This window comes from Carassius gibelio, chromosome B4 (assembly GCF_023724105.1).
Source record: "Carassius gibelio isolate Cgi1373 ecotype wild population from Czech Republic chromosome B4, carGib1.2-hapl.c, whole genome shotgun sequence".
Classification (NCBI taxonomy): domain Eukaryota; kingdom Metazoa; phylum Chordata; class Actinopteri; order Cypriniformes; family Cyprinidae; genus Carassius; species Carassius gibelio.
This window is the reverse complement of record NC_068399.1, coordinates 14473077-14500092: the sequence shown is the minus strand read 5'-3', so window position 1 is coordinate 14500092 and position 27016 is coordinate 14473077. Positions and strand designations below refer to the sequence as shown.

At 38.3% G+C, this 27016-nt stretch overlaps 1 protein-coding gene across 5 annotated transcripts in view; it reads right to left on the bottom strand.

Moving 5' to 3' along the window:
* Window positions 1-491: 491 nt before the first annotated feature.
* LOC127956609 (protein phosphatase 1 regulatory subunit 12A) overlaps window positions 492-27016 on the bottom strand; it is a 65586-nt gene continuing 39061 nt past the window's right edge. The window contains exons 4-27 of one of the 5 annotated variants that reach the window (XM_052554656.1): window positions 24401-24560; window positions 23642-23786; window positions 23477-23551; window positions 23304-23395; window positions 22477-22637; window positions 22259-22383; window positions 17850-18071; window positions 17646-17734; window positions 17212-17328; window positions 15405-15551; window positions 14238-14354; window positions 14010-14156; window positions 13562-13652; window positions 11229-11408; window positions 10937-11105; window positions 10396-10523; window positions 10066-10128; window positions 8236-8252; window positions 8016-8142; window positions 7820-7924; window positions 6866-6913; window positions 5815-5865; window positions 4150-4351; window positions 492-1474 (exon numbers count right to left, since the gene is read on the bottom strand). In XM_052554656.1, coding sequence (XP_052410616.1) covers window positions 4217-4351; window positions 5815-5865; window positions 6866-6913; window positions 7820-7924; window positions 8016-8142; window positions 8236-8252; window positions 10066-10128; window positions 10396-10523; window positions 10937-11105; window positions 11229-11408; window positions 13562-13652; window positions 14010-14156; window positions 14238-14354; window positions 15405-15551; window positions 17212-17328; window positions 17646-17734; window positions 17850-18071; window positions 22259-22383; window positions 22477-22637; window positions 23304-23395; window positions 23477-23551; window positions 23642-23786; window positions 24401-24560 — 2711 coding nt within the window. In that variant the 3' untranslated portion in view covers window positions 492-1474; window positions 4150-4216. Of the gene's footprint in view, window positions 1475-4149; window positions 4352-5814; window positions 5866-6570; window positions 6608-6865; window positions 6914-7819; window positions 7925-8015; window positions 8143-8235; window positions 8253-10065; window positions 10129-10395; window positions 10524-10936; window positions 11106-11228; window positions 11409-13561; window positions 13653-14009; window positions 14157-14237; window positions 14355-15404; window positions 15552-17211; window positions 17329-17645; window positions 17735-17849; window positions 18072-22258; window positions 22384-22476; window positions 22638-23303; window positions 23396-23476; window positions 23552-23641; window positions 23787-24400; window positions 24561-27016 lie in introns of those variants that run through there. The other 4 variants (XM_052554658.1, XM_052554659.1, XM_052554660.1 and 1 more) reach the window with 4 other exon arrangements.

Below are 27016 nucleotides of genomic sequence, written 5' to 3'. Positions count from 1 at the left end.
TGACAGTCCAACTACAGCGACATTTTTTTCCAACTACAGTATTTGAAGTAAAAGGCCACTGAAATGCATAAAACGGTTTCCGATGCGTGGACTTCATCTGACGCGGTGGCAAAAGTTGGCTAAACCGGACAGCAAGACTCCTGACATGGCATTGACAGTGCATGTAGACATTGTAAAAAGGACTGGGTTAGCGGTATCTAGGATCTTCTTTTTAGTGACAACACCTTGGCTAATACTACAGCTTAAAAAGAAAAAGAAACAGGAAAAGGACACAGAAAAAAGAAAAAAAAAAAGAAGAAAAAAAAAAAGAACAGCACTCTTCCAAAGATACAGAATCAAATGTGTGAAATGTAGTGAAGCAATTATATTATTATCATCATCTCACAATTACTGTGAACACACAAAACTGAGAAGAACTGAAGAGGGCGGCTCTATTGTTACCCAAATGACATTTTCAGCTATAAAAGAAGAAGGAAATAGTTAAAACACACTTTGTCCTCAGGAGTTGGTATATTTCAATAGTAACAGACAGGGAACCATAAACGCATGCCATGTGCTGGTCTCAAACGATACATACAGGTATATACAACTTCACTCAGTACCTGCTAAAACAACGTGAGGAGTACAAGATATAAACCAACGACTACACTACAAACTCAAAGAAAGTCGCAGGGGAGGGAGGAAGGAAACCGCGGTGAAAGAGTGAACATTCTTAAAGCATTCGGAGAGAAAGAAACGCTTATATTGCACATAAGTGAAAGCTTCGGTTCCACGAGGCCCACCTAATCGGTGAAGCCAGGGGTCCGTCGAGAGAAAGAGAGAGAGGAGGAAGTGTGCGGAGCATGCGTGAGAATGCTGGGAAGTCTTCTGCTGAGAGACAGTGCCTCCGAGGACGAGGCGGGACTTCTGGAGCCATTCGGGACAGGGGTGGAAGGAAATGGAAGGGGAGAGCTGCACATCGCATAACACATCTACACAGGAAGAAAGATTAAAGAGCGGAGCAAAAAAAACATCAACGACAGCAAACAAGAATTAAAAAATAAAAAGGATCGATCACAAAAAGGAAAAAAAAGTGTGGCACAAATAAAATCAGGTGTTCTGTGACAGCCAAGAGAAATTTGATGCAAGTGACGTATGTACAACTAAGGCTTATTGGTTCAATAGTTTTTCGAGGCTTTCCCCGCCCGCAAAGTGTTCAATGCCAGTCTCTGGTCTAACGCTCTTCCTTAGTTCTGTAAACGCAGTGGTTCTGTGTGAGAGGGAAGGTGCTGGAGCCGGAAGCGAGGGGAAGCTGGGGACCGACACGGAGCCTTCTTGTGGCCGTTGTCTGGTGTTAATATCTAGATGTGCAATACCGTTACTGCCGGAGGTCGTGGGGAGACTCGGTCTATTTGGAAAGCTTGCTTATGACTCGGATCAGCGCTCCGTTCTCGTCCTTTAGTCTCTGGTTGTCTGCTTTCAAGTCTGGTAGCGTCTGGAAGAGAGAACAGGAGGAGACGGGTTAGATTAACGGACAAGGACGAGTGCCGTGTTGTTGGCGCGGCTCTGGGTGCTGATCTTTGAGGATTCCTTCCTTCCTTCGAACAGCACTTCCTATTCAACACAACCGTCTTTTTCAGTGAAATGGTGATGGTGCCTGATCAGGAATCTAATCTAATTCTCTCAATATTTTTCAGACTTCTTAAAATTTGATATTTGCTCTGAAATTACTTAAAATGGTGAATTTGTTTTTATTTTATTTTTTATTTAGTTTCAGCCAAACATCCAATCCAATTATTATTATTTTTTTTTACACTAAATACTTAGACTTGCAACAAATAGGAAAAATACATTTGCAATAATTTAGAAATACTCTCTATGTAACAATTTTTTTAGATTTACATTTTCATTTAATATGCACCCATAAAAATCAATCAATCAATCTCTATCTATCTATCTCCTAAATCAACTACAATTCTAATTTAATAATTAAGTTAATTTCTACATAGACTTAAACCTAGATTTGGTGTTCATATTTATGCACCAATTATAAATGCATTTTAAATTTTTACTTTTGACCCTTTTTTAATAAATGTTAATTTGCATGTATAGTTAAATATAATTTTAAGCTTTAATACATGAAAAATCCCATGCGTTAACATTAACCTGAATCAGAGCTCTGAACTGATTCGCTCAATATGACCATTTGAATAAATTCAGTTTTAATGTTTTCATATTCCCATGTCACTTTTTGTTTTATTGCAATAGCCAAATAAATAAAATCATAATCACTATATATATATATATATATATATATATATATATATATATATATATATATATATAGTCATAATATATGCAGGCTTGCAACTTCAAAATATTACGGTTCAAAAACGTTTGGCTGGCAGTGTACAGATACTCACACATCAAAATGGTTAGAATTATATCAGCCAGCTCTAGCAAAGACATGGCACCATTTGGCTCTTAAATCAGAGGAAATGAGCCTCCATTTCTAAGTTTGCAGATTCCTCGTCACCAGAACCAGCACCATTTCAGTAGAAAAGATCCACACACACACACACACACACACTGCAGTTCACTGGGAAACCATAGCCATGCACTCTCAGATAGAGGGTAAAGATGAGGACAGCACTCAGGCCAGAGCAGTCCTCACTCTCTGTACACACACACACACAGAGTCCCTTTGTGTGTCCTCCACTGGACAGAAACAGAATAAATGAAGGAACCAGAACACAAGAGTGGCTCAAAGTGTCTGTATAAAGCACGACTCAGAGTGCTACTCAATACCAATCGGCTTCAGTAAAAGAAAAAGAAGCAGCTGAGCTAAAGTAATAAATGAAAGTCATCTTAGTTTACATCCCCTCCCCACACCCCCCTTCTATTTTTGAACAACTAAAGGAAGTTAAACAAAAGCATTGACTTTATTCTTGGTCGTTTTTCTTGCAAAAAGCCATTACATGAAACAAAGCAAGAGTCATGGACCCCTTTTATGGTGCCTTTTTTGACCATTATGGAGTTTCACAGTCAGCTTATTTTTTGCTAGATAACTTCCACCAAAAAAGTCATATAGGTTTATAACACTTTAAGGGGGAGGAAATGATGAAATATTTCTAAGAAAGGCAAAACATTGTGTCCCAGTGAAGAACTTTAGATGTTTTGCAGGAACGCAAAGAAACAACTTCCTGGTGATAAACTTGCCACTGACAATTACATTTTAACGATGTAATGATACTTCCCAAGAGAGAGGATTATAGTTTGAGTACTGCAGTTGTACACTGGAAAAATGCATTACACTCAGTCCATAAAAACTGTAAAATAAAGCCACAAAACATACCAGAGTAAAAGAAACAGAACTTAAAAACCTAGAAGAAAAAAGAAAAAAAAAAAAAAAAGTAATATTATACTGTTTGAGGTCTATCGTCAAACAGAATGCATCCAAAAATGTTTCTCATTCTGTATACTATCGGCTAGAATAGATCACGCTAGAAAAGCTCCGATGTTACTTAAGTGTTTGCCAGTGACAATCTGTGGATTAAAATGCATGAGTTTCCACAAGCCATGCAACCCAGATTAGCCTCAGGCAGAGCATAAATAGCAGTTCAGCTCCAGAATCAAAAAAATCTGCGACTATGGGTTATAGGGGGCAGAGAAACTATATTTGATTTCACAAAAAAAAAAAAAAAAAAAAAAGGTCAAGCACCTCATGCAGGATGCCATAGTCATCCAAAAGGAACTGCACTACACCGCAACACACTCGAGGGGAGGGGCCAAAAAACTTCAAACAAGCACAAAAAAAACAGAACAAAACAAAAACAGTACAATTTATTACTAAAAAATAAAAGCGTTTTAAAAATAGCAGGAACTGTGTGATTCGTATGAGTGGTGTTTAATAAAAATAAGCATTTTAGGATAAATGTAATTTAAGAACAATTCTGGGTAAACAGTGTTTTCATTTTTTATCAATTAAATTAATTCAAGAAACATTCAACAAACACTTACAAAATGTAACTTTTGAAAAAAATAAATTTAATTTCTAAAGTACATACAATGTACAGTATTTGGTAGATTTTTTTTTAGCAATAACGGTACTGTTTAAAAAAAAGCACAGGGGGAGGCGGAGCATCAGCTCAGACACAGGCTGGCACCTGCCTTTATATGGGCGTGGGCGGAGCTGAATGGAGCATGAGGAAGGGTGTAAGGGGAGGTGGGGGCGGGTCTACAGGTCTGCGGCGGGCAGGTGGCTGCAGCCCTGCGAGATTTTGGAGAGCACGCGGGCCAGCGCCCTGTTCTCTGCCTGCAAACGCTCGTTATACTGACGCAGAGACTGCACCTGCTTTACCTGAGGAAGATTCTACGAGAGACAGAAACACAAACAACCACAGAGGAGAAGATGATCCACATCACAGATAAATGCAAAAAAAAGAATGTACTAACGTAAACTGTTAAAGTGAACGACAGATCACTGAAGGAAAAAAACATGGGATCTCAAAAAAAAAAAAAAAACTGCATTGGAAAAAGATGTGCAGACACACATACATTCACTTAGCTATGAATAGGGACATTTAATAGACTTAAAGTAAACTTCAGCACACTTCCAAGTGGACATTAAGATGGTATGAGAAAAAAATTAAAAAGCTAAAAAAATAGCCAGACATTAGCTTACATCATTTCTTATTAAAATTACAATTTAATAACTACTTAATGAACATTTATCAGGCAGAATTTGCTATGTGCGAGTACAAGATAATAATAATAAAAAATAAAAAAAAAACTGTAACCACATAACTAGCAATTTCATTAGCAATTTAAAAAAAGTGAATACTGAATAACATTAGTTATGGAAAGATTTAGAATAGTGGAAATATATATATATATATATATTTAAATATATTAGGACTAGCTTCTGGTATTTTTTTAATTTTGTTTATTTTTAACAAGCAGCTTTGTCATTATAACAAGTATCAGAAATATCTTTGATAATAAGGGACCCTTGGAGTCAAAAAGGTTGGAAACCACTCCTAACCAAAAATATAAAAAAACAAAAATAAATAAATTCTATATAAATTCTAAAATCACTTATTTTGTAGAATTTAAATGATGAAAAGGTATTTAATGGTTTTAGAAATAAGGACGACATCTGATTTTCTGTGGACCTATTGTCCTCAACATAAAGATTGAAATACACCCAAATTCACACACAGACTCTTAAGAAATGGGTTGAATTCAGTGAGCAATATAATACTGAAATACAGAAATCCATCATGACACAGAAACATTAAAACATGCGAACCGAAGGCTAGAGAAAACGTCTGACATAACCCTTCCACACAAACACGTCTTTTAACTGGAACTTGTTTGTAGTCACCACAAGCATGCGTTTACACAACTATCACACATCAGAAAAAGAGGCAACATGCCATAGGCTATGCATGTCAGAAAAGAGATTTGAAAGAATGTACAATATAACAGTATGGCTGAAATCGGTCAACTGGGCCTGATAACACACTATGAAGCAGAAATATTGATATAATAGAAGAAAAAAACAAGAAAAACGTCTCTCAGACTCATATACGAGCCTTAAAACCAAAGAGGGGGTTTTAGCTTTTAGCACACATTATATTTAAGGTAATCTATACGCTAGCATACTCATTAAAGCTGAAAAAAACAGACTAAGCCACATAAACTTTTCTCCAAAAATAGAACATAGTTCACTTAAAAACGCAAAGTTAGAAATAAAGAATTTTCATTCTTGTTTTTATTGATATTAATGATGCACACAACACACACACACACTTTAAAAACAAATTAAAGTACCTTCAGCTCCTCCTCCATCTCAGAGATCTTCCTTTCTAAAGCTCTTCTTTCCTGCAGACACACAGACACACACACACACACACACACACGTCAGCACACAAGCCCATCAAACACAGAAACAACTGCGTGATTCACCATCACTGCAAACAAAGAACGCTAGAGAATGGTGGATGCATCAGGTGAATGGATGTCAACACGGAGAGAAGTGAACAAAGTGAAGGGAACCACACACACTGCTTAGTGAAGCGGATCAAGAGCTAAAAATAATAAAATAAAAACAGTTCTGTTTACTCATGCTAACACCAGGTCTGAACACATCACTGTAGTTTCATTCAGTTAATTAATTAAAATATATTTTAAAAGTGTATTGAAAGGTTCAGTGGGCGTATATCGGCATATGCACCACATTTCAACAACAGACCAAGTTAATGCATAATTTCAATAATTAACAAATGTAAATGATGTTAAATACTGTAAATGGATGTAACAGGAACCAAAAGAGCACAGAGATGATGTTCCACACACATGCAGATACAATGTTTGAAAAAGAAACCACACCATTCTCTATATCTAGCATGATATATTATTATTTTCCATAAGTCCGGAAAGGTGTGTCGCTTTAGTGATTTGAAGAAAAGAGTGAAAGAGGGATTGTGATTGGCTGATGGGGTTTGGTTCGAACCCCTCGGGCTGTGAGAGGCACGTGATTCAGCCACTAGCAGAGCTGTAACACTTGAAATTCAGGTTAAACGTTACCCAAAGCACCCAGCTGAGCCCGAGACCTGCCTGCAACCTTCAGACACAAACCAGTGCCGGACAGTTACAAACCGGTCGGCCGATGGAGGCCAGAAGTCAGCATTTATCTGGATCAGTTTCTAAACATCTCCAAAATCTCAGCGTTTGAGCTGCAGTATGCTGTTATAGGGCTTTATCTATAAACGATCCTTTATGGATTCAACGCCTCATCACTGCATTATAGTGAAGTACACATGCCACTGGACCATGATTCAACACATTAAAACTCATCATTCAAGTAACAGTTGGTTTTTACCCTTTTCTCCATCTCCAGCTGTGATCGATCAGCAAAGCGCTCCTGCCTCTGCAACACAAAGCACACGATGGATGAGCTCATGACATTTCAAATCATTTGTCATTTTCAGCGTTTTCTTTTTAGGATTATTATTATTCCCTTTTTAATCATTTTAAAGAAACCGCAATCACAAAAAGCTTCCAGCCTATTCTACTTTCTTTTTCTGGCCTGGAATCATATTGGTTTGAATTAATTTGGATTATTTTTTTTTATTTGATTTAAAAGCCCAGCAATTTCTACCCAATCTAAACTTAAACTCCCACTTTAAGATATTTCCAGGTTTTCTATAACTGATGCAACAAATCAGTATTAAAATCACAGTATAAATTTTAACCAAAAAAAAAAAAAAGTCAAAGCTGCTGATTTTAATTGTATTTAATTTGGAAATAATATTTGAAAATTCAATCATACTTCAAAGTTTGTGGCAACCGTCTGATCCAACAAATCAGTGTGAGTAAATTAAATCGGATTCATTTATTTATTTAAATTTAATGATTCTAGTCATTTCTTTCTGTTGATTCTAAATTCAATTTTTTTTTATATTTCCAGGTTTTCCACAACTGAAGCAACACACTGTGTCAGTATTACAATTACAGTATAAAATGTTAATATCTTGGGGAAAAAGCTTTTTGGGCAATTGAAAAATTATTATTATTTTTAAGTTTAATTTGATTTCATCCTTTTCCCAGCCTGGAAATCATACTTGAAATTTCTCTCATTTTCTAGGTTGTCCAGGACAGTGGCAACCCTGTCTGATGCTACAAAGCAGTGTTAAGAGTATTATCATCATCACAATTAATTTTATTGTAAAAGAATGAATTGTGGGTGTTGTTTTCTGCAATCAATGATAAAAAAAAAAAATAACACTGGTGTCAAAATGAACTGGTGGGCAAAGTCTCTCAGAAAGGATCTCACCTGTGTGGCTTTCTCCAGCTGCAGTTTCAGGTCTGCCAGCTCCAGATCTGTATCACGTAACTGAGCTTTCAACTTCTCATTTTCAGCTAAAATCTGCTCATAAAGCTGCAAGTGGAAAGAGCATGTTGGGTAAACACTCAACCGGTAAGGAAGCCACCATTTTATGAGGCGTAATCATACAGTGCCAAGTTGGTACCTTCTTATAATCAGTGGTGTCGTCTCTATCGAAGCGAGAGTACGCCCGCCGGCTCTCCCCAATGCCACGGCTACTCAAAGACTCGTAACGGTCGAGGGAGGAAGTGCTAGTAGACACAGGGTCATACCTGAGGGGGGAAAATGATGGATGCTTATATTATCCATTTGGGTTCTCATAATAAGCATGAATACAAGTTGCTCTTGAGTTTTGGGATACATACCTGGATAGTCTGTCACTCTGTGGATGGGAACAGAGAGAGAGAAAGTTATTACAAGGTCTGTACCTGCTGTTAATCGATCACATGCTCATAATGCATTTAGTGTGTCTGTTTGTACAGTGTCTAGACTACCGGAGCGTCTAGAATGCAGATTATCAATTAGTCTGGGATGGATTGTGTCGCTCTCATTCCTGGCTCTGATGGCCTTTAATGAGAGTCTGCGTGGGTCGGCAATCTATCATTTAGCGCTCTACAGTAAAGGACGTGCTTGAAGACATCTGGGTGTAATCCATTTGATTTTGTCCTAATAAAAGTCATGCTTCAAAAGGTTCGGCTTCAACGCGAGTGTCACATTTATCAAGGTGGAAGTAAAAGGACTCGGGTCAGCATTCCCTCCTCCTCCCGTTTCTTTTCTTCCCCTGAGCTCTGGGACCTCTCAGCCCTGCTGGGCTTTTCTTCATGAATTCCTGATCAGCAGCCAAGACTTCTGGGTCTGATCTGATTCCCCAGCTGCTCAGAACGCACACACACAGGGTTTTGGAATGACTTTGGAATGGCATACTAGCCACTATTTTTGGAAGTTAGTAGTGTGCAGTATGCATACTGTGCACAACATATGCGTGGAATTATTACCATTTGAGAAAATATGGAGTATTCCACCACAGCACATTATGTGAGACACAGTATCCCATAAAGCAATGATATTTGATGTGTGTGCGACTAATTTGAATGTTTCCAGCCCTATGTAATTACTGGTTAAGTAAATGTTGTCATCATTTTATCTAGACTGAACTTGACTGAACGTGTGTGCGCGTGTGCGTATACATATGTGTGTGTGTGTGTGAAACACTGGGCCGGGAGCAAGTATGAAGCCGGAGCTCAGAGTCTGGGCTGTAAGAAGCTCTCAGGCAATGACCCATGAGACAGCGCAGCCCACTTCCTTTAGCTGATTGCGCTGGTAGCACACTGAAGCACTCAGCTTTGTGTCAGAACTTCCTTTTCGATACAGAACAGCACAGCACACAGCAAGGAAATGTGTGCTATTAAGCGAACAAAAAAAACAGCTGTCTCATGAAGAACCTACAGACCCCATTAGATTTCCTTTCATATTACGGCCCGCGGAACACTTATCATTTGCAACCGTCCAACCAAAAACTGATCTTTAGCTCTATTCGGCAATATTTGAGCTAAATTTAAACAGGATGACATGCTGTAACAAGCGCACTCGAACAAAGGGTTGTAATAGGAGGAGGATTCGAGGCGTCCAGTTGATACGCGCAAAATATTTCCGGTTCTTCTTCCACTGACCCAACAGTCAACAACAAAGCTCTGTCCTACTGTTTCTTGACCTTCCGGACTCAAACAAATTGTGATCCCACATTCCCAGTTTTCCGCCCAACTGCGTGTGATCTGGTTCCTGGATCACATCGACACAGGATATGCAGGATATTTATCTTACCCTCACTGGACTCACAATATCACTCCAGTCACACCAATACTAACAGATTGCGTACACACTAAACGCAGCTCATGTGACTAGCCACGTAGTTTCTTTCATCACGTATTCCTGTAATAGGTGACAGTCGGCAGGCTGGGGATCAGGTCGACTTTCATTTTTAAGATGACTAATGCTGCTGGGACAATTCCAGGAAGTTGAAGACAGAGGACAGTAACGGGAGTGAATTGTTCGTCCTGCCAAACACGAAGGAAAGTCAGTGTGTTCTTTGACTAAACAAGGTGAAAGAACCTCAAAGTCCTTCAAAACCGAACTTGGCGTATGTCTAACAGATAGATGTGTGTTAGTAGATGCACTGTAAGTGATGTGATGTTCACCTGAGGCTCTCCTTTAGTGCTGCCTTCTGAGTCTGACGGCTGCTCTGGCTCGTTCTCGTCACTCTGTAACATAGAAATCAATTTCAAATTCCACTATATTCCAAGGGTCCAAAACTAAGTCGCCAATCACCAAATGCACGTAAATGCTTTGGCATGAACATAAGATTGAGTTAATGACCAGCTGGCAGGGAACTTTTCTTCCTGGCCAGTTGCAATTGCCCAATCAGAAGTAAGTAATCCGGAGAGGCATACAATGATTGGAAATATTTATATATTCATAACCATCATAGCTATAGAGCAAGTCTGTGTGAGCTTGTAAAAGTTTCTTACATCCACAGTCAAGAAGGACACTCCAGTCGAGCGTCTTTTCTCTCGAGGTCGTCTGCGGTCGCGTATAGAGCGTGGCTGAGACTTGTCGTCAGCGTCCTTGTCGTCCTCTTTTTCTTTTCTATCAGACTCTGGTCAGAAAACAGACATATGGTTGAAAAACGCAGTTTTCACACACACATTAACTTTCGCAACATTTTCAAACGTGAGACCAAATCAGCATATTAGGATAATATTCAGGATAAAAATCTAATTCACTGGAAGTTTTCAGACCTTTTTTAAAACCTACACAAAAAAAGTAATGTCCCTGCAGAATAAATCGATAAAATAATGTCTCACAGATACTTTTGCTAAGACATTCATGACAATGGAGAAATTTGCACTGGGGGGAACAATTCATATCATTACTGCAGTTTTGTGACGCTAGAAATACTTCACTTTCCAAAAGCAGGCAAGTTTATTGTTTATATGAATAAAATGTGTTCTTTTGTACGGCTGGAACATGAGGTGGAAATGACTTCATGAGGTTGTTGGTGTGCTGTACCTCTCTCCGTGTCGCGTGAGGTGCGGCTGTAGGTGTAAGCGAGACCGCTCAGGCTGTTGGGCCGGTTCAGAGAGGAGGAGCTGTACAGAGAAGAGGAGCTGCTAGACGAGGAGGAAGGCAGGGTGGAGGAGGCCGTGGTGGTCGAGGCCAAAGAGGTGCTCCGGTACTTCTGGAGCACAAGAAAAAGAAAACAACTCATGTGACATAAAACAATAAACTAGAATAGACCTAGTCAGAATTCCCGAACCTGCACTGTTCTCTGTGAGCGGGAACAGGAAGGAGTTTTCCTCACCTCTTCAAAGCTGCGGTAGCGTGACCTGTAGTCATCTTCCTTTGTCTCGGTCTCTTTCTTCTCCTCTTGTTTCTCCTTGTCCTGTTTCTCCTTCTCTTCTTTCTCCTCTTCTCGAGGCCATGTGGGACGACTGCGGCCGATGGTCTTCTCTGCCTCTTGGAGATCAGTCAAGGTCACACCCTGGAAAAAAGAAGAGTGAGATAGATAGATAGATAGATAGATACATAGATACATACATACATAGATACATACATAGATAGATAGATACATACATACATACATACATACATATGCAAATACAGGTAACTCCATTTTTATTTTTATTATTTTTAGAAATGTTTTTCATGTGCATTCCAAGTCATATCAATCAAACTGCAGTTGGGTTGTTTCGATTGAGTAATAATAACTAACATACAGCTAATTTATAAAAGTTCATTGAAAGTTGTTTTTATATATATATATATATATATATATATATATATATATATATATATATATATATATATATATATATATATATATATATATATATATATAAAGTTTGTTTTATGGCAAAAGCAGATAACTCCACATTTTCAGTTTCAGAGTTAAACAAGAACACTCGTTTTATCTTTGTGATCTCATCTGACAATGTAGACGCCTGACAAACGTTGTTGTTGTTGTTGTGATCATGGACTGTATGGAAGTGATTACATGCAATGCACAGAGCTTTTCCCTCACCATTGTAGCTTGCTGCTTTTGCTAAATTCTGTGAAAAAAAAGTTCCAGCTTTTATTTTCCCTTTATGGCCTAAAGAAGATATCACAGGTTCATCAAGTTCGTCGAAATTATCCATTCTCAATCACTTTTAGTCAGCTTTGACAAAACCCCTCTCAGCTAACACGCTGATTCACTAAAATGGACTTACTGGCTCCTGTTCACAAACAGCAAGGGCGAGTGTCGGCTTCTGCATTAAAATTGAACTCGCGGTGCCTTTTAAGTAGACAATATCATGTTGACAAAACGTGTTTAGGGTTCAGATCACGCTATATGTGGAGAATAATGCACAGCACTCAGTTATTTTATTTTTTGTAGTTTGATATGTATTGATGTATTTATATGACCGACTGATCATCCTGGAGCCCAAGAGTGATCTCCCACTGAAGCTAAGCAGGGCTGAGCCTGGTCTGTACCTGGATGGGAGACCTCCTGGGAAAACTAGGTTGCTGCTGGAAGAGGTGTTAGTGAGGCCAGCAGGGGGTGCTCACCCTGAGGTCTGTGTGGGTCCTAGCACCCCAGTCTAGTGATGGGGACACTATACTGTCAACATGCACCGTCCTTTGGATGAGAAGATAAACAGAGGTCCTGACTCTTACTGGTCATAAAAAAAATCCCAGGATGTCTTTCGAAAAGAGTGTGACCTCGGCATCCAAATTTGCCCAGTGGCCTCTGATCATCATGGCCTCCAAACAGTCCCATTCTCCATTGATTGGCTTCATCACTCTGTCTCCTCTCCAGCAGTAAGCTGGTGTGTGTTATAGTGCACTATGGCTGCCGTCGCATCATCCAGGTGGATGCTGCACACTGGTGGTGGATGAGGACATCCCCCCCTCACAATCTAAAGCGCTTTTATTCTATAGAAAAGCAATATATAAATGTAATTAAATTACTATTATTATAATTATTAAAGTGGCATTTGTCGGTTTTTGCAAATAACATATGTAGGAATATACGATTCACTCAACTCACGATTCGATTTTTTTTTTTTTTACAAAATGAGATTCTAGATTACATTTTTGGTACATAAAGCTGCATGTTTCTTTGTGAAATTGAAATATGACATTATGATAATATACTAATTAATATATATGTACACTCACACTAACTATTATTGCTTTTTTGTTGGTTTTAATTACCTAAATTGTTTTAACATTTTATACAATACAATTTTTGAATAATAATTATAATAAAATAGAAATCTTTACATGTACACTGTAAACTGTCACAGAAAGGGATTTTCAATTTGCAACAGCTTCGAACTTTTTTCACTCTTTACATTCAGAAATTACCACGATTATGCAATATATAAAGCAAGTAAATATTCAATTATTGTGTTATATATTGAGCCCTTAGTCCCAACCAATAAGGCCTTGCTTTTGAATGCAGTAAACAGTTATTTCTCCCATAAATCCCTGCCACAACGCAGATCTCAGGATGTAATAAATTCCAGGAAGCATATACCAAAACGGAAGAAAGAACCAAGAAAAAAAATCTTTTGTAAACAGCACTGAGTGGGTCTGTCTATTATAAGAGAGACTTCCTGCAGAGGCGTTTAGATGATTGTCTAGACTTGCCTGTGTGGACCTCCTGGACTGCCGTGCCTGTCTGGATCTGGCTTTCCTCTGAGACTCGGACTCTTCGTCACGCACAGGGGTGAGGTATGATCTACAGACACAACACAAAGAAACCAAATCCTCGCAGTTAAATGTCGTCACTCCGACAGCTTAAGCAACATGCACTTTTGTCGAGGCTCTTCAGGGCAGCTTTAATGAGATGAAAAATAGGCTTTGGAGAATAAATAAGACAGTTCTTTCTTTTATAGGAGCTGCTATATAATACATTGTTTAAACTGAATTCAAATGATGACACATAGAATCTAAATAAGTGACAAAAACTGCCTACTGAAGAAAACATCTATTGTGTCGTCTCCTCTTCTTTAAAATTACCAAACAGATCAAGGTATACTGAGCTTAAGCAATGTTTTCCACAAAGCAAATCAAGTATGAGTGTGTGTGTGTGTACCTGCGTCTCTCTCGTCCATCAGAGCCCAGCACAGTTCCAGTAGTGGAGGTGGTAGTGGTGGTGGCTGCAGTGTTGATTGTGGGGATGACCGCGGCCGACTCTTTCTCCTTCTCCTTTTCCTTTTCTGTACTCTCTTCTCCCCAATACCTGTTACAAATCAACACAATTTACTACCAGATCCCAATCTGAGTGTTTAGTTCGGATGTTAAACTTTGTGTGTATTGGTACCTGGACAGCAGGCTGCGATGTCCGGTGGGTGAGGTAACAGAGGTGGTGGTGGAGGTCGGTGTTGTGGAGGAAGAGGTGGAACTTAAAGCATCCTCCTGCCTCCTTCCAAACGATCCGCTACAGCAACACAATCAAGAGACAAAACCAAAGGTAAGAGGAAAGGAAGAAAGTATTCTCAAAAGAAGTACCACAGGAGAAAACAGGAAAGAGTGCCCTCATTCTGAAAACCTGAGCAAGGTCCATAGTGAACAAAGCAAAGGAAAATAAAACAAACCTGAAGTAGGTCTATAATGCACAAACGAAAAATAAATGAAAAAGGAAACATAAAAAATTTTTAGGGCTGGGTGATATAAAGAAATCTTTATTTTTTTATACTTCTGACAATGTTCTATATTTAAATTTAAAGCACTGCTTTATTTGCATTTTTTACATTTATTTAATGTTTATTAATATGACAAATATTTAAATTAAGGGTTAGGGTAACTGAAGGCACATTTTGCTTACGTTTCCACCACTGGATAAAAAAAAAAGGTTATTGTGAATTTTCTCCCAATTCTGACTTTCTCATAATTCTGAGATATAAACTAGCAATTGCGAGTTATAAAGTCAGAATTGCAAGATATAAACTATATATAAAATACAAGTAATAAAATAGGAATTGCAAGATACCAACTCGGGTTTATATCTCGCAAGTCTGACTTTTTTAAGATGCAAGTGCAAGTTTAAAAGTCAGAATTGTGAGATATAAACTCGCAATTCTAAACATATCAACACCCCTTTCTCCCCCCAAACAGTATTTTACAACTCGCAATTCCGAGTTTCTCTCTAATAATTCTGAGAAGAAAAAAATCTGAACTGCAAGATATAGCCTAAACTCATTATTCCGAGAAAAATAAAATCAGAAATGCAAGTTTTTAATCTCAGAAAAGTCAGAATTTCAAGATGTAAACTTACAATTGGGTGAAAAATGTTTAATATTATTTTAATACATCACCCAGCACTATATTCAGTCCATTCTAATGTAAAGTTAAACTCTACACCCCATAAGCAAATAAATCCCCAGACAGCAAGAATGGCAAGAAGCTACGTGTGAGGAACACAAAGACACATGGACATGGAGTGTGTGTGTGTGTGTGTGTGTTTCCCGGGAGGTGCTCGGGCAGGTACCTGCGGTGAACGCTGTAAGACTGGTAGTAGGAGGAAGGCTGCTGCCAGGCTTTAGAGTTGTTAGGTTCCAGGCTGGAGGCAGAGGAGGATTTGGCGGGCAGGTCGCGAGAGCTAGACGTGCGGCCTAACGCTAGCGTGTGAGACGTACTGCCGTGTGGGTGTGGCGGGGTGAAAGAGGTGTGTTAGCAGGGGGCAGACATACATGAACACTCATAGACAAAACATTACATATATGTCTGAAGCACTGACTGGCTTGTGAGGGGCTAGGTTTCCTAAGTCATATTTTGGGATTTAAATACTTATCTAGAAACCGTAAACACACTTTATAAAATAAAGACAAAACACTCCAACATGCTTTTTGTGTTAGAGTCATTTGAATAGTATGAAGTTTTTTTTGTTTTGTTTTTTTTGACCAGAGTATTCAAATTAGGGAAAATTTTTGTTAATTTTATTAAAATTCTATTAAAGTTTGAATGCAAGTCTGTATGTAAATATTTGTATATTTAATCATTTAAAACATTTAATTAAAGTACAGTCACAGTTTGATTTATAAAGATCATGATATTAATTATTCAGATTATTTTTTGTTTTATTAACAGCTCGAGTGCGAAACTAATAAATAAACAAATCTGCATATAGTTTTGACTTAATATTATAACAAACTTACTATCATTCAACGTTTGGGGTCAGTCAGATTTTTCAATGTTTTTGAAAGAAGTCTCTTATGCTCACCAAGGCTACATTTATTTGAGTAAATATACAATAAAACAGTAACACTGTGAAATATCTTGGTAACACTTTATTTTGATAGTCCACTTTAGACACTCTACTAGCAGTAAGTAACTTTGCAACTACATGTCAACTAGCAGTTAGCAGAGTATTAGTAGACTGTCTGCTTAATATCGTCTAACACTTTCTTTGTCAACTTATTGTCAACTAATACGAAGCCTAAACCTACCCCTAACACTAACCCTAAACCTACCCTAACAGTGTACTCTGAGAGTTAGTAGACATGTAGTTGCAAATTTCTGAGATTTAGTTGATATGTAGTTAACATGTAGTTACAAAGTTACTTATAGTCAGTAGAATATCTAAAGTGGACTATCGAAATAAAGTGTAACCAATATCTTTACATTTGAAAATAACTGATTTCTATATTTTATATATTTTTCAAATGTAATTTATTCCTGAGCTTTCAGCATCATTACTCCAGTCTTCAGCGTCACATGATCCTTCAAAAATCAGCCCAATACGCTGATTTGGTGCTCAAGAAACATTTCTTATTAGCACTAAAAAATAATTAGTTTCTAAGTGTTTGTCTAAATCGTCATTATTTTCAGGGTTCTTTGATGAATAGAACATTCCAAAGAACAGCATTTATTTGAAACATCAATCTTTTGTAAGAATGTAAATTTAATGCAATCTTGCTGAATAATTAAAAAATGTATATATATATATATATATATATATAAAATATACATCTTATTGACCCCAAATTCAATGTTAATAAAGACATTATAACATGTTATCTAATATCATAATTGTTTTTTTAAATATTATAATAATATTTAATCACAATCGACTATACACAATATAAATGCATTTATGAAAATCACAATTTTAGGATTTTCTATTAGACTTCTATGCGTCTCATGCAAACTCAAGCCAACAGAAGCAGCTATGTGCCCTTGTTTAAAAGTGCTAGAAGCATCTCAGTGAAGCAGCAGGAAACAGCGACCCGCTTTCGCCCATCTCTTTGAAAGTCCTCGCCAGTAAAGCCAATCGTGTTACTAGAATAAAAGCTAACCTGCGCTGATAGCTGGAGGTTCTGTTTTGTGAGGCGGTCCCGTCGCTGTTCTTCAGGTCTTCTTCCCAGCGTCTCCTGGTGTACGAGCCGCTGCGTACCAGACTAGCAGCCGAATCCCTGAGAACCACATGCTACAAATAGTACCTCTGATTCCAGAAACCCATCATTTACAATACTAAACTAACTCACTTCTACAGAAAACCGTTCCTAGCAACTGGAGAAATACTAATAAAAGACATCTGAGTGTGTACGGGACACTACCTACCCCTTCTTTAGTAATATTCTCCTCAAGGACGACATGAATGTGGTGCATAAGCCACAAAAACATGCTACACTTCAGCTTGTGATTCTCATACAGCAACACACAACACACAACATGGAGCAGTGGGAGGTGCTCTCACAAATGCACAGATAAGCATGTGTCTGTTCTTCACCTGTTTTCCTTCTCGTCGATGTCAGAAGTGCTAACGTGTCTCCTCGGGATGCTTGGTGCAACATACGCCAGACGTGTCTTCTCCTTCTCCTGTGAAGAGGAGAGGTTGTGGAAACATTTTTGAATTCAAAACATCTCTTCCCTTCCAATAACAAGGTTTGAAGGAATATTTCCCCCCAAATTAAACAAGTACACTCTAGAATACCTTCTCCTTGTCTTTATTGTCCAGTGAGGATGAGAGGCGAGGAGAAGAAGCCGAGCGCATCACCCCGGCTGTGTCCTTCTCTTTCTGTGCCTCTTTAGTTGTGCTGATTTCTGCCAGTGCTCCGTAACTGCCGGTTTTCCGCAGGCACAGTCGCCAAGATGCAGGAGACTCATCCTTCCTCTCCTCCTCTTTAGGAGACCCCTTCCCTTCAGGTGTGCTCACCTGAGGAGAACAAACAATAGACGGAACAACCTTGATGTACTTCCAAAGTTAATGACAACATCTAAGAAGCCCAAATATCAACCGTATAATACCATACAATATAATATCACGCACTTGTGCAGTGATGGCATTTACTAGACCACAGACAGCACACATTGTTAAACAACAGTAAGGGTCCTTCATGTGTGCAGGAGAGAGAACGGGGCATTCGGATCAGCCTGACAGGTCAAATCAGGGCATAAATAAAGGAGCACAGGTCTGTAGGGCTGGGAAACCTTTTGACATTTTCATGAAATAAAATATAAAAATAATAATAATAAAAAATAAAAAAATATAAATATACAAATAAACATACACACACATGCTCTGAAATGGTTCAAACTAAAAATCCACAAGCTTGTTCTTCAGGAAATGTAATGGTCAAAACAAAAACATAACTTTCTATTTTAAACTGCCAACAATATAATATAAAGTATGCTTTAAAAATTCATGAAACCATTTTAATAAAAAAATAAATAAATTTGCAATAAATATAAATATAAAAAATATAATATTTTATATTAAAAAATAATAATAATAAAAAAAATACTAAATAGTGGTCAAAGAAGACATTTAAAAACTATTAATATTTTATGTAACATCTTTCTATTAATTAGTTGCTTATTAGCAAGAATATTACTTGCATATAGGCTGCTTATTAGTACTTATAAAGCACATTATAATACACAACAAAGTAATAACAAGCAGCAAATTAGAAGTTTGAGGGAAAAGTCAGGCTTAATGCTGCTATAACTCAGAAATAAACTTCCGAGGGAAACACATGGAGACCATTTTGAACTGTTTAGTGGTTTTCAAACATGTTACAATTGTTTACTTGAAAGAAAACTAGGCTTAATTTGAGTATACTCAATAACAACACAGATGGCAAAACCAAGCATGCCCCGTTTCAATCAAGATGTTAGTTTTTGCAAACTCATCAGCATCCTGGTGACCTGTTAGGGATCAGAGTCGATAGTCAATGAATTCACCTTTCTCAAAGTACACACAACTTTGAAGTCACCCCATCATATTTAGTCCACCACATTCAGATATAAAACTACAACACACATGACTCTGAACAGAAAACAGCACATCATCACAGGCACAGTCGTGGCTGACAGCGACAACACCATGCAGTGAGCCAGTGACAGGAAGAGGAAATGGTCTTAGATTACGCAGTTATCTGACTGGTTAGGGACGAGGTCATGTTGGGGAACTTATAGAGCGGGCAGGAAGAAGGGGCGGGAATCACAATGCTGAACACACCGAGGGCTCACCATCGCTTTTTTGGGCATAAGTGAAATGCCAGTTTTGCGCAAGCCTTGACGCCACAACGCAGGACAGCCTGGCTCCCCCCCAGGCACAAGGGCAGTAATGTTATCAGACTAAAGCCAGCCAAGACAACAGCAAAGATGAGTAGAAAGAGAAAAACAGATGATTGTGAAGAAATAAAGGAAGAAAGAACCTCTTAATGAAATAAATCAAAAAGCAGCAGGAGCAAAAGAAACAAAAAAGTTATACGACGCACAAGTGAGAGAAAACAACAGCAAAGCAAAAAACTAAACAAATAAAAAGCCCAGTCACAGCACACACAACGCTTTGAGAGCTCCTGCCATTACATTATAGTTTAAGGTTACATTTACACACAACGGTGTAGTCAAAATAGGAAACGTTTTTCCCTTGCGTTTTAAAAAGTTTCACGTATAGACGACAATGTTTTCAAAACGATTCTTATTTACACATAGCCACGAAAACGGAGAAAAATGCTGTAGTAAATATGCCAGGCCAGTAGTTTGTTGTTATTAAACAGTACCTGTAGGGAAGTGACGATTATATGTTGTACATGATGCGTCTCCGCTGTTGGTTATAATATTGGTGAAGTAAATCCACACTTTGATGAAGAAGCGTTAGCAAACTCTTGAGCATCAACAACAGTACCATGTACAGTACTCCAATGTTGTGTATGTTTGTTCGTGCTAGACTTTCAAATTAACACGTACTGCACATGTCTATATACCGAACACGTACTATGCACACGAATGACGTCACCATTTTTAAAGATTCCCGTATTGGATTTTTACCATAGATTGTATAAAAATATGGCCGCATTGTCCGTGACGTCACCCATAGGCTTCCTATGAGTGTTTTTGAAGCCAGTAGCAGACGGAGCGGGCCATTTCGTCACTCCCGGGTAATCAAAAATAGGCAAAACGGTGGGAGCTGGTTGCTGAAACCACACCCACCTAGTGCGACGCATTTACACCCACCTAGTGCGTCACTTCAGTGGTCACGCCCTTAATTATTCAGAACTTTAAGGCTTAATATAAACAGATGGGTTTTACCCTTGTCACGAAGGGTAAAATTTGCTATATAGAATTTTTTGCACCAGGGTGTAAACCTTTTTTTCTGCTGTAAAGTTGGGCATTTTAACATGGAGAGTTTATGGGATTGACTCCCTTTTGCAGCCAGCCTCTAGTGGCCAGTCGATGAATTACAGTTGAAGTCACTTACGTGTAGGCTTCACAAGAGAGAGCGGGAGATTACCGCTTGGTGTTTACATGGAAATGATAACTGTGGCATTTTCAAAAACTAGCACTTTGAAACCCTGTTTTCAAAAATATGCGTTGTCAGTCCCCAGTAAACGAACAGGCAAAACGGAAAAATTTTTAAGTTTTTGGCCAAATATTTTGTCGTGTAAACGGCCCCAAGATGCAATTAAAAAGCAGACTGTTATAGCACCATTTGTCTCGGAGAACAATATACCAATAAATTAAGAATAATGATTTACATTTCACATTATATTTCATTTTATATTACAGCAAATAATGTTTTATTTTACATATCTGGGCTAAAATATATCTTGTGTTGCACAGCAGCTACAGCTACTTTATTTTATGTCTTAATAAAAAATAAAAGATGATTTAATTTGATTTTAATATATGAATTATTTGGTAGGTTTGGATCTCACACTGCTAGAACCATGTTCTACCAGCTGAGCTACAGGAAGACCTAAACTACAGAAAGGACATCTCCTTGGAAATGCAATTCTTTGAATACTTTATAAATATACCTTGAAGTGCAAATTAGAGATGCACCGATTGACCGGCCAGGGACCGGAATTAGCCAATTCTCCACATGATCGGCCCGGATGTAGTCGACATGGATGTTCTTCACTGTGAGTGAAGACGGCACAAAGTTCGCAATTTGTAATGTGTAAGGCAAAAGTAAACTGTGAGAGAACCACAGGTCTCGATGAATGCTTCTCTGGGGCAAGTGTGAGAGAATTTTACTAGCCGACTAGACAAGAAGCCTTACCAATAAAATACCAATAACAAAAACAAATAAGGAAGCACTACAACCTGGCCACCAAAAATTTTATTGCATCTATTCTAAACTGCGACTGATAATGTATTGATGAAGACCGTACTCACTTGTCTCATTTGTGAATGGATCGGCCATTTGAAACTAATCGGTTGAATGACTAAGTATAGAAAAAAAAAAACGTAAATGGCAATCGGTGCATCTCTAGTGCAAATAGTCGAAATACAGTGTTTATGATCATTAAAAGTCAAATCTAGATTTATAACCCAAATAACATTTTTAAGTTTAAATTATGAACAAAAATATTTAAAACCTTAACAATAACCCAATTTAATTGCATTTAATTTTGAGTAATAATAAATCTGGCTAATGGTGAAATCAAATGTGTTCTGAACAACTGCATTTTCTCTTCAAATTGTGTAGTTGCCTGACATTGAGGAAACCTCCTTACTGTCCAGCAGAGGGCAGCAGGTACATGGTAAAGAGGTTTGGAGGACATTTTCTCTCCCATCAAGATCAGTGCACAGTCCCAGAATTCACTGCACACTGACCATCCTGAATATGAAGTAGATCAGCGGACTTGTTTGTATTTTGCAACTGTGAAGCCACGTTACATTATGAATCTGTAGAACCCATTCACTGTGTTATGAAACCATCGGTCACCTTGAAACCAAGACAATAACGTTCATTCTGAAAAGCTGCAGATGCACTGTATTTGCTTAATGACTCATGCTCAAATACATGCTATATAGAATGAATGATATTGCCAAGGAGGAGTCTGGGTGGATGGAAAGCTGGACAACACGTTCAAGGGGAGGAATATGTACCTTTTTGGTAGGTGAGGTTGGGGTGGTCACCTGGTTGCTCGGGGTAGTTGGAGACGTGACGGTGATAGTAGCAGATGCAGGTGTACTGTTAGAAATGCTCGACGGAACAGAAGACTTTGTCTTGTCTGGAAAAAAGAAACGGTAAGTAAATTACCTTACTGATTTCCACAAAACTAGATGGGAAAGAGTACATGGTGGTCAATGTTTCAAACGGGTACCTGCTTCATTCTCAGACTCCGAGTCTTCCTCCTCCTCTTCCTCACTAGAGCAGCTAGACTCGTCCTTCTTCCCCTCCCCCTCTTCTTCATCCACCTTCTCTGGCTCCAGAGTCTCGATTCGTGGGACAGTCTTCTCTGGCTCCAGTAAAAGTGTTTCTTTACTAAAGCAGACATGAACAACTCTATTGGGTCTCTGATGGGGGTTCAGCTTTGCCATGTCAAATGGATTAAAGTGATAGTTCAAATTCGTTTATCTTCGGAACACAAATTAAGGTATTTTTGATGAAATCCGAGAGCTATCTGCAATACAACAACAAAGCAACTACCACATTCAAGTCCCAGAAAGGTAGTAAGGACATTAAAATAGTTTGTGTGACGTCAGTGGTTCAATTGTAAGTTATGAAGCTACGAGAATACTTTTTGTGCGCAAAGAAAAAAAGTTTATTCAATGATTTCTTCTCTTCCGGTTCAGTCTTTGCCGCCTTTCGACATGCAGGGTCAGAAAGCTCTCGGATTTCACCAAAAATATCTTAATTTGTGTTCCAAAGATGAACGAAGGTCTTATGAGTTTGGAACAACATGAAGGTGAGTAATTAATGACCGAATTTTCATTTTTGGGTGAACTATCCCTTTAAGGTACACAGCTGAAGCCCAGACTCGCACCTGAGTTTGTAAAAACCACTTCGGTCAACTAAACTCTGATGGCAAACATCAAAATTGAAAATTCTAGAGTGGAAGCACCCCCAGTCAAGAGATATAAATAGTAAGTCAAGACATTGAGTAAACTGTATATCAGTCCCATCATGGTGGCGGCAGGAGCCGTTTACCTCTTCAGTGGTTTCACAGATTGATTATTGTCCCCAGTAGTCGTAGTTTCTATTAAAGGAGACTTCTTAACATCCTTCTTTTCACTCAGAAGCTGAAACAAACACAGAACGCGTCAAGACAAGGCTCGTTTACATTTTTAATTGAAGATCTGATGCCAAAAGTGAGAAATTACCAAATTATGTTTCTTTTGCAGCTCTTCTAAATATCCCAAGATATCTTCATCAGCTACGTCAAACGCCGTCTGACCCTGAGAACCAAAACGCACCATATTGTAAGGGTTCAATCCAGAGACTACAAAGAAGCTAGCAGCACACAGACAGAACCATAAATCCCATACCACTTTATTGACAACGTCCATTTCACACAAATGCTCTACTAGTATCCGGCAGGCCTCTTCTTTGCCCCAGTGTGCAGCAGCGTGGAGCGGAGTCCAGCCATCGTAGTCTTTAATATTTACATCATACCCTGCTTGGATTAAAAGCCTGCAAACAGTCAGAGCGACAGAAATAGCATGATGAGATTAGACAAATCTGGGTTTCTTGGATTTTGGTGCCGCAATCTAAGCTTGGCCTCTTTTGCCAAAGGTCTGGGATATTATGAGGGCCAACAGGTTCATTTTCCCATTGCCTGCCAACAGTTAGTCTTCGCACACAAAAAATAAGCATTAGTTGACGTTTTCTGAGATCCAACACACATTAAAATAAACACTCAATCCGGCTACAATCCTTTTGTTTTGGTGCAGTGGCTGATAGAGCAGTTGTCACAGTCATTAAACTCCTGACACACGTCCTGAGCTGTGTTTGTTCAACAGCTCACGATAATCTACTGTAATTGAGACAGGTAAACAGGTTACAAACAGTCTCTACCTGAGTACAAGACCCTTGGGATACTGAAAGAGTTGCAAGGTGAAGTATGGGATGAGCAATAAAGCCTTTACACCTGCAGTTCCACAGTTTCATTTGTTTCTACCTTCACTAGCTGCTAAATCTCACTTGTTGGCAAAAGAATAAAGACAAATATTATCCCAGGTGTCCGTTGAATCCTTTCTGGAGATGGAAAATGGCAAAATCTTTCTTTTGAAGGCAAGCAAACTTACTTTAAAACCTCAGTGTATCCCTTGGCTGCAGCGACGTGCAGTGCGGTCCCCCCAGATTTGGTGTGCCGGACGTCATTGATCTGGCCGCTGTTAAGCCACTGTCGTGCATCCCTTAGCATGATCCGCTCCTCCTCTTTCCTGGCCGCCTCGATATCCAAGCCTGGAGCAAGATGGAGGGAGGGACAGACGCTTTGGATTAGTACATATACTTAACCTGCTCAAACTGTAGGATATCCAATAAAAACAACTACATGCAAAGCAAAATATATGGCACTTTGGCGTGATAGATTTGACGAGTTAAGAATGTTGAACAGCTCATGACATTATGTTTAATCCCAGCTGACAAGCATAGAGTTCAACGAGTTGACTTCAGTGTAACAAAGTAAACAGTTTCAGGAATGACTCGTTTGTCTAAATAGTGTCATGGGTTAAGTTTGTGCGAAAAACAGTATGCCTATAGAAAACTCCAAATGACTGATCAATAACAAACTACAAAAATAAAATATTAAATGAAAAAATGAATGAAAAAAATAGGTTTTATCGATTGCTATCTGATAAGACAGTGCCTTCCTGGAAACTACCAGGAAGTTCACATTCTAGGGTTTATTTTGATATTATCGCTTCACATTCAAATGTGCATAAAAATATTCTATGCATACTTGAATTCTTTTTATTGTTCCGAAAACACAACAATGTAAACCAGTCCACAATGGAGGACTGCCAAATGGGTCACTGTGCCTGTAGTCTATTTAATCTGACATTTACTTAGGCATGTAGAGACCTGACAGCATTAAGCTAAAACAGGAAACAACAATAGACACTCTGGAGCTTGTAACTTTGACGCAAGTGACCATTTACCATGTGTCTAAATCAAGGGTCCAGACTCATTCTTCCCACTGGTCACTCTTTTGCAACTAACTTTATCAGCTGGTCACATGAGCACATTTGGTCGCGATTATTTATTATTTTTTATGCTACAACAAGCAATTATTCTATGAACGCCGATGAACGTTTATCATAGTTTATTGTTATATGGAAATTAAAGTGGTTAACATTCAACCCATTCTTTATTATCAGTATTATTTGTGATTTGAATTTTTTATTTAGAATTTTGTGAACGGTAGTTTCACTTTTGCTATGTTATAAGCGTAAAACAAAAGATGGATTAATTGTTATTCTTAATTATAAAGCCCAACAACAAATCAAGATACAAATGACAAACTAGCTTACAAAACATTTATTAAAAACGAATAAAATGAGACATGGCTCATCACATGCTGTATTATATACCGACTAATAACCTACAAAGCATTTAGAAAACACTGAGGAATCAAAAAATAAATAAAAGAGCTTCCATTGCTTAATGTGAAATAAACAATAATAATAATAAAAAAAGATAAGCTTTTCAAAACGAGTTCAAACGAGTAGCACGGTTTCATTATGCTTTCATTTTCATTGAAACTGAAGGGTCGAAATCTGGAGCCCTGTAAATGTTTAATCTCCACTGAGTGCTATACCAAAACAAGATCACTGCTTTATATATACACCGAAACATAACTGACAGCTACTTGACCTTTCATATTTGTCAGAATAATGAGCCATCTCAAATTACAAATGAGCAGCATGAGGATCATGCCACATCCCTTATATGGCTACAAGCCCGAATGAATGGCCAGCAGGTGCGGCTTCTGGGGAAAGTGAAATACGATGTGATTAAAGAGATCGATTTTGATCAGTTTGGTTGAAGAGATGGGGTCCATATTTGACGAAAGAGCTGGAAGTAAGCCAGAAAAAGATGAGTCCATGAAACAGAAATCTGTGGAAATTCCTGTGCAAATACCATAACAGAGCTGCTGTGTGTTGCAAGAAAATTCCTATCGTGGAAAGAAATTGGAAGAGGTAAGAACATGCTTCATCAAGTGAAGCCTGAATATCAGTCTTGTCTGGTGTAAATGGGTGATGTCTAGACTAGTGATGCGGGTCGTCTGCGGGTCGTCTCAAATTGGCACTTTATTTGTGGGGTGGGTTAGGTGCGGGTCATTAAAAACAAAAACAAAAAAAAATAAAAATCCATGTATGTTGCGTGCAATTCCCTATAGCCTATATTAAATATTTTGAATGCATATTTTTATGGCGTTATTTTACTGACAAATGTTGAGAGCGCATTATTGTAGCAGGAAATAATGTTAGAGCGAGAGGAGAGACATGTTTTAAGTGCCTGCACAGTTTTCGGGATATATCTGAGGTTTTGTGCCAGATCAAGAAAATCCACACGCGAGCAGAGAGATTTGCGCTCGACATCTGTCAGTGAAATAACGGCATATATTTTAACATTTTATTAAGTTCTTTGATAAGGTTACAATACGAAGGTCTACGTATCAAAGTAACTTGCGTGATGCCCCTGTGGGAAGGAAAAAAAAATAAGACCCTCGCATCACTAGTCTAGACAGTAATTCTCCAAAATTCTTGAGAGATCTGTATTTGCTGCCAAGGTAAGAGGTTAGGAATAGGAATATTTGGAGACCACAGCTGGTATCCAAATACAAATCCAGTTTCCTTATCGAATGCTCAAAATTCATGGAAGTACCTTGTATGCACTGATTCTGGTTGATACAG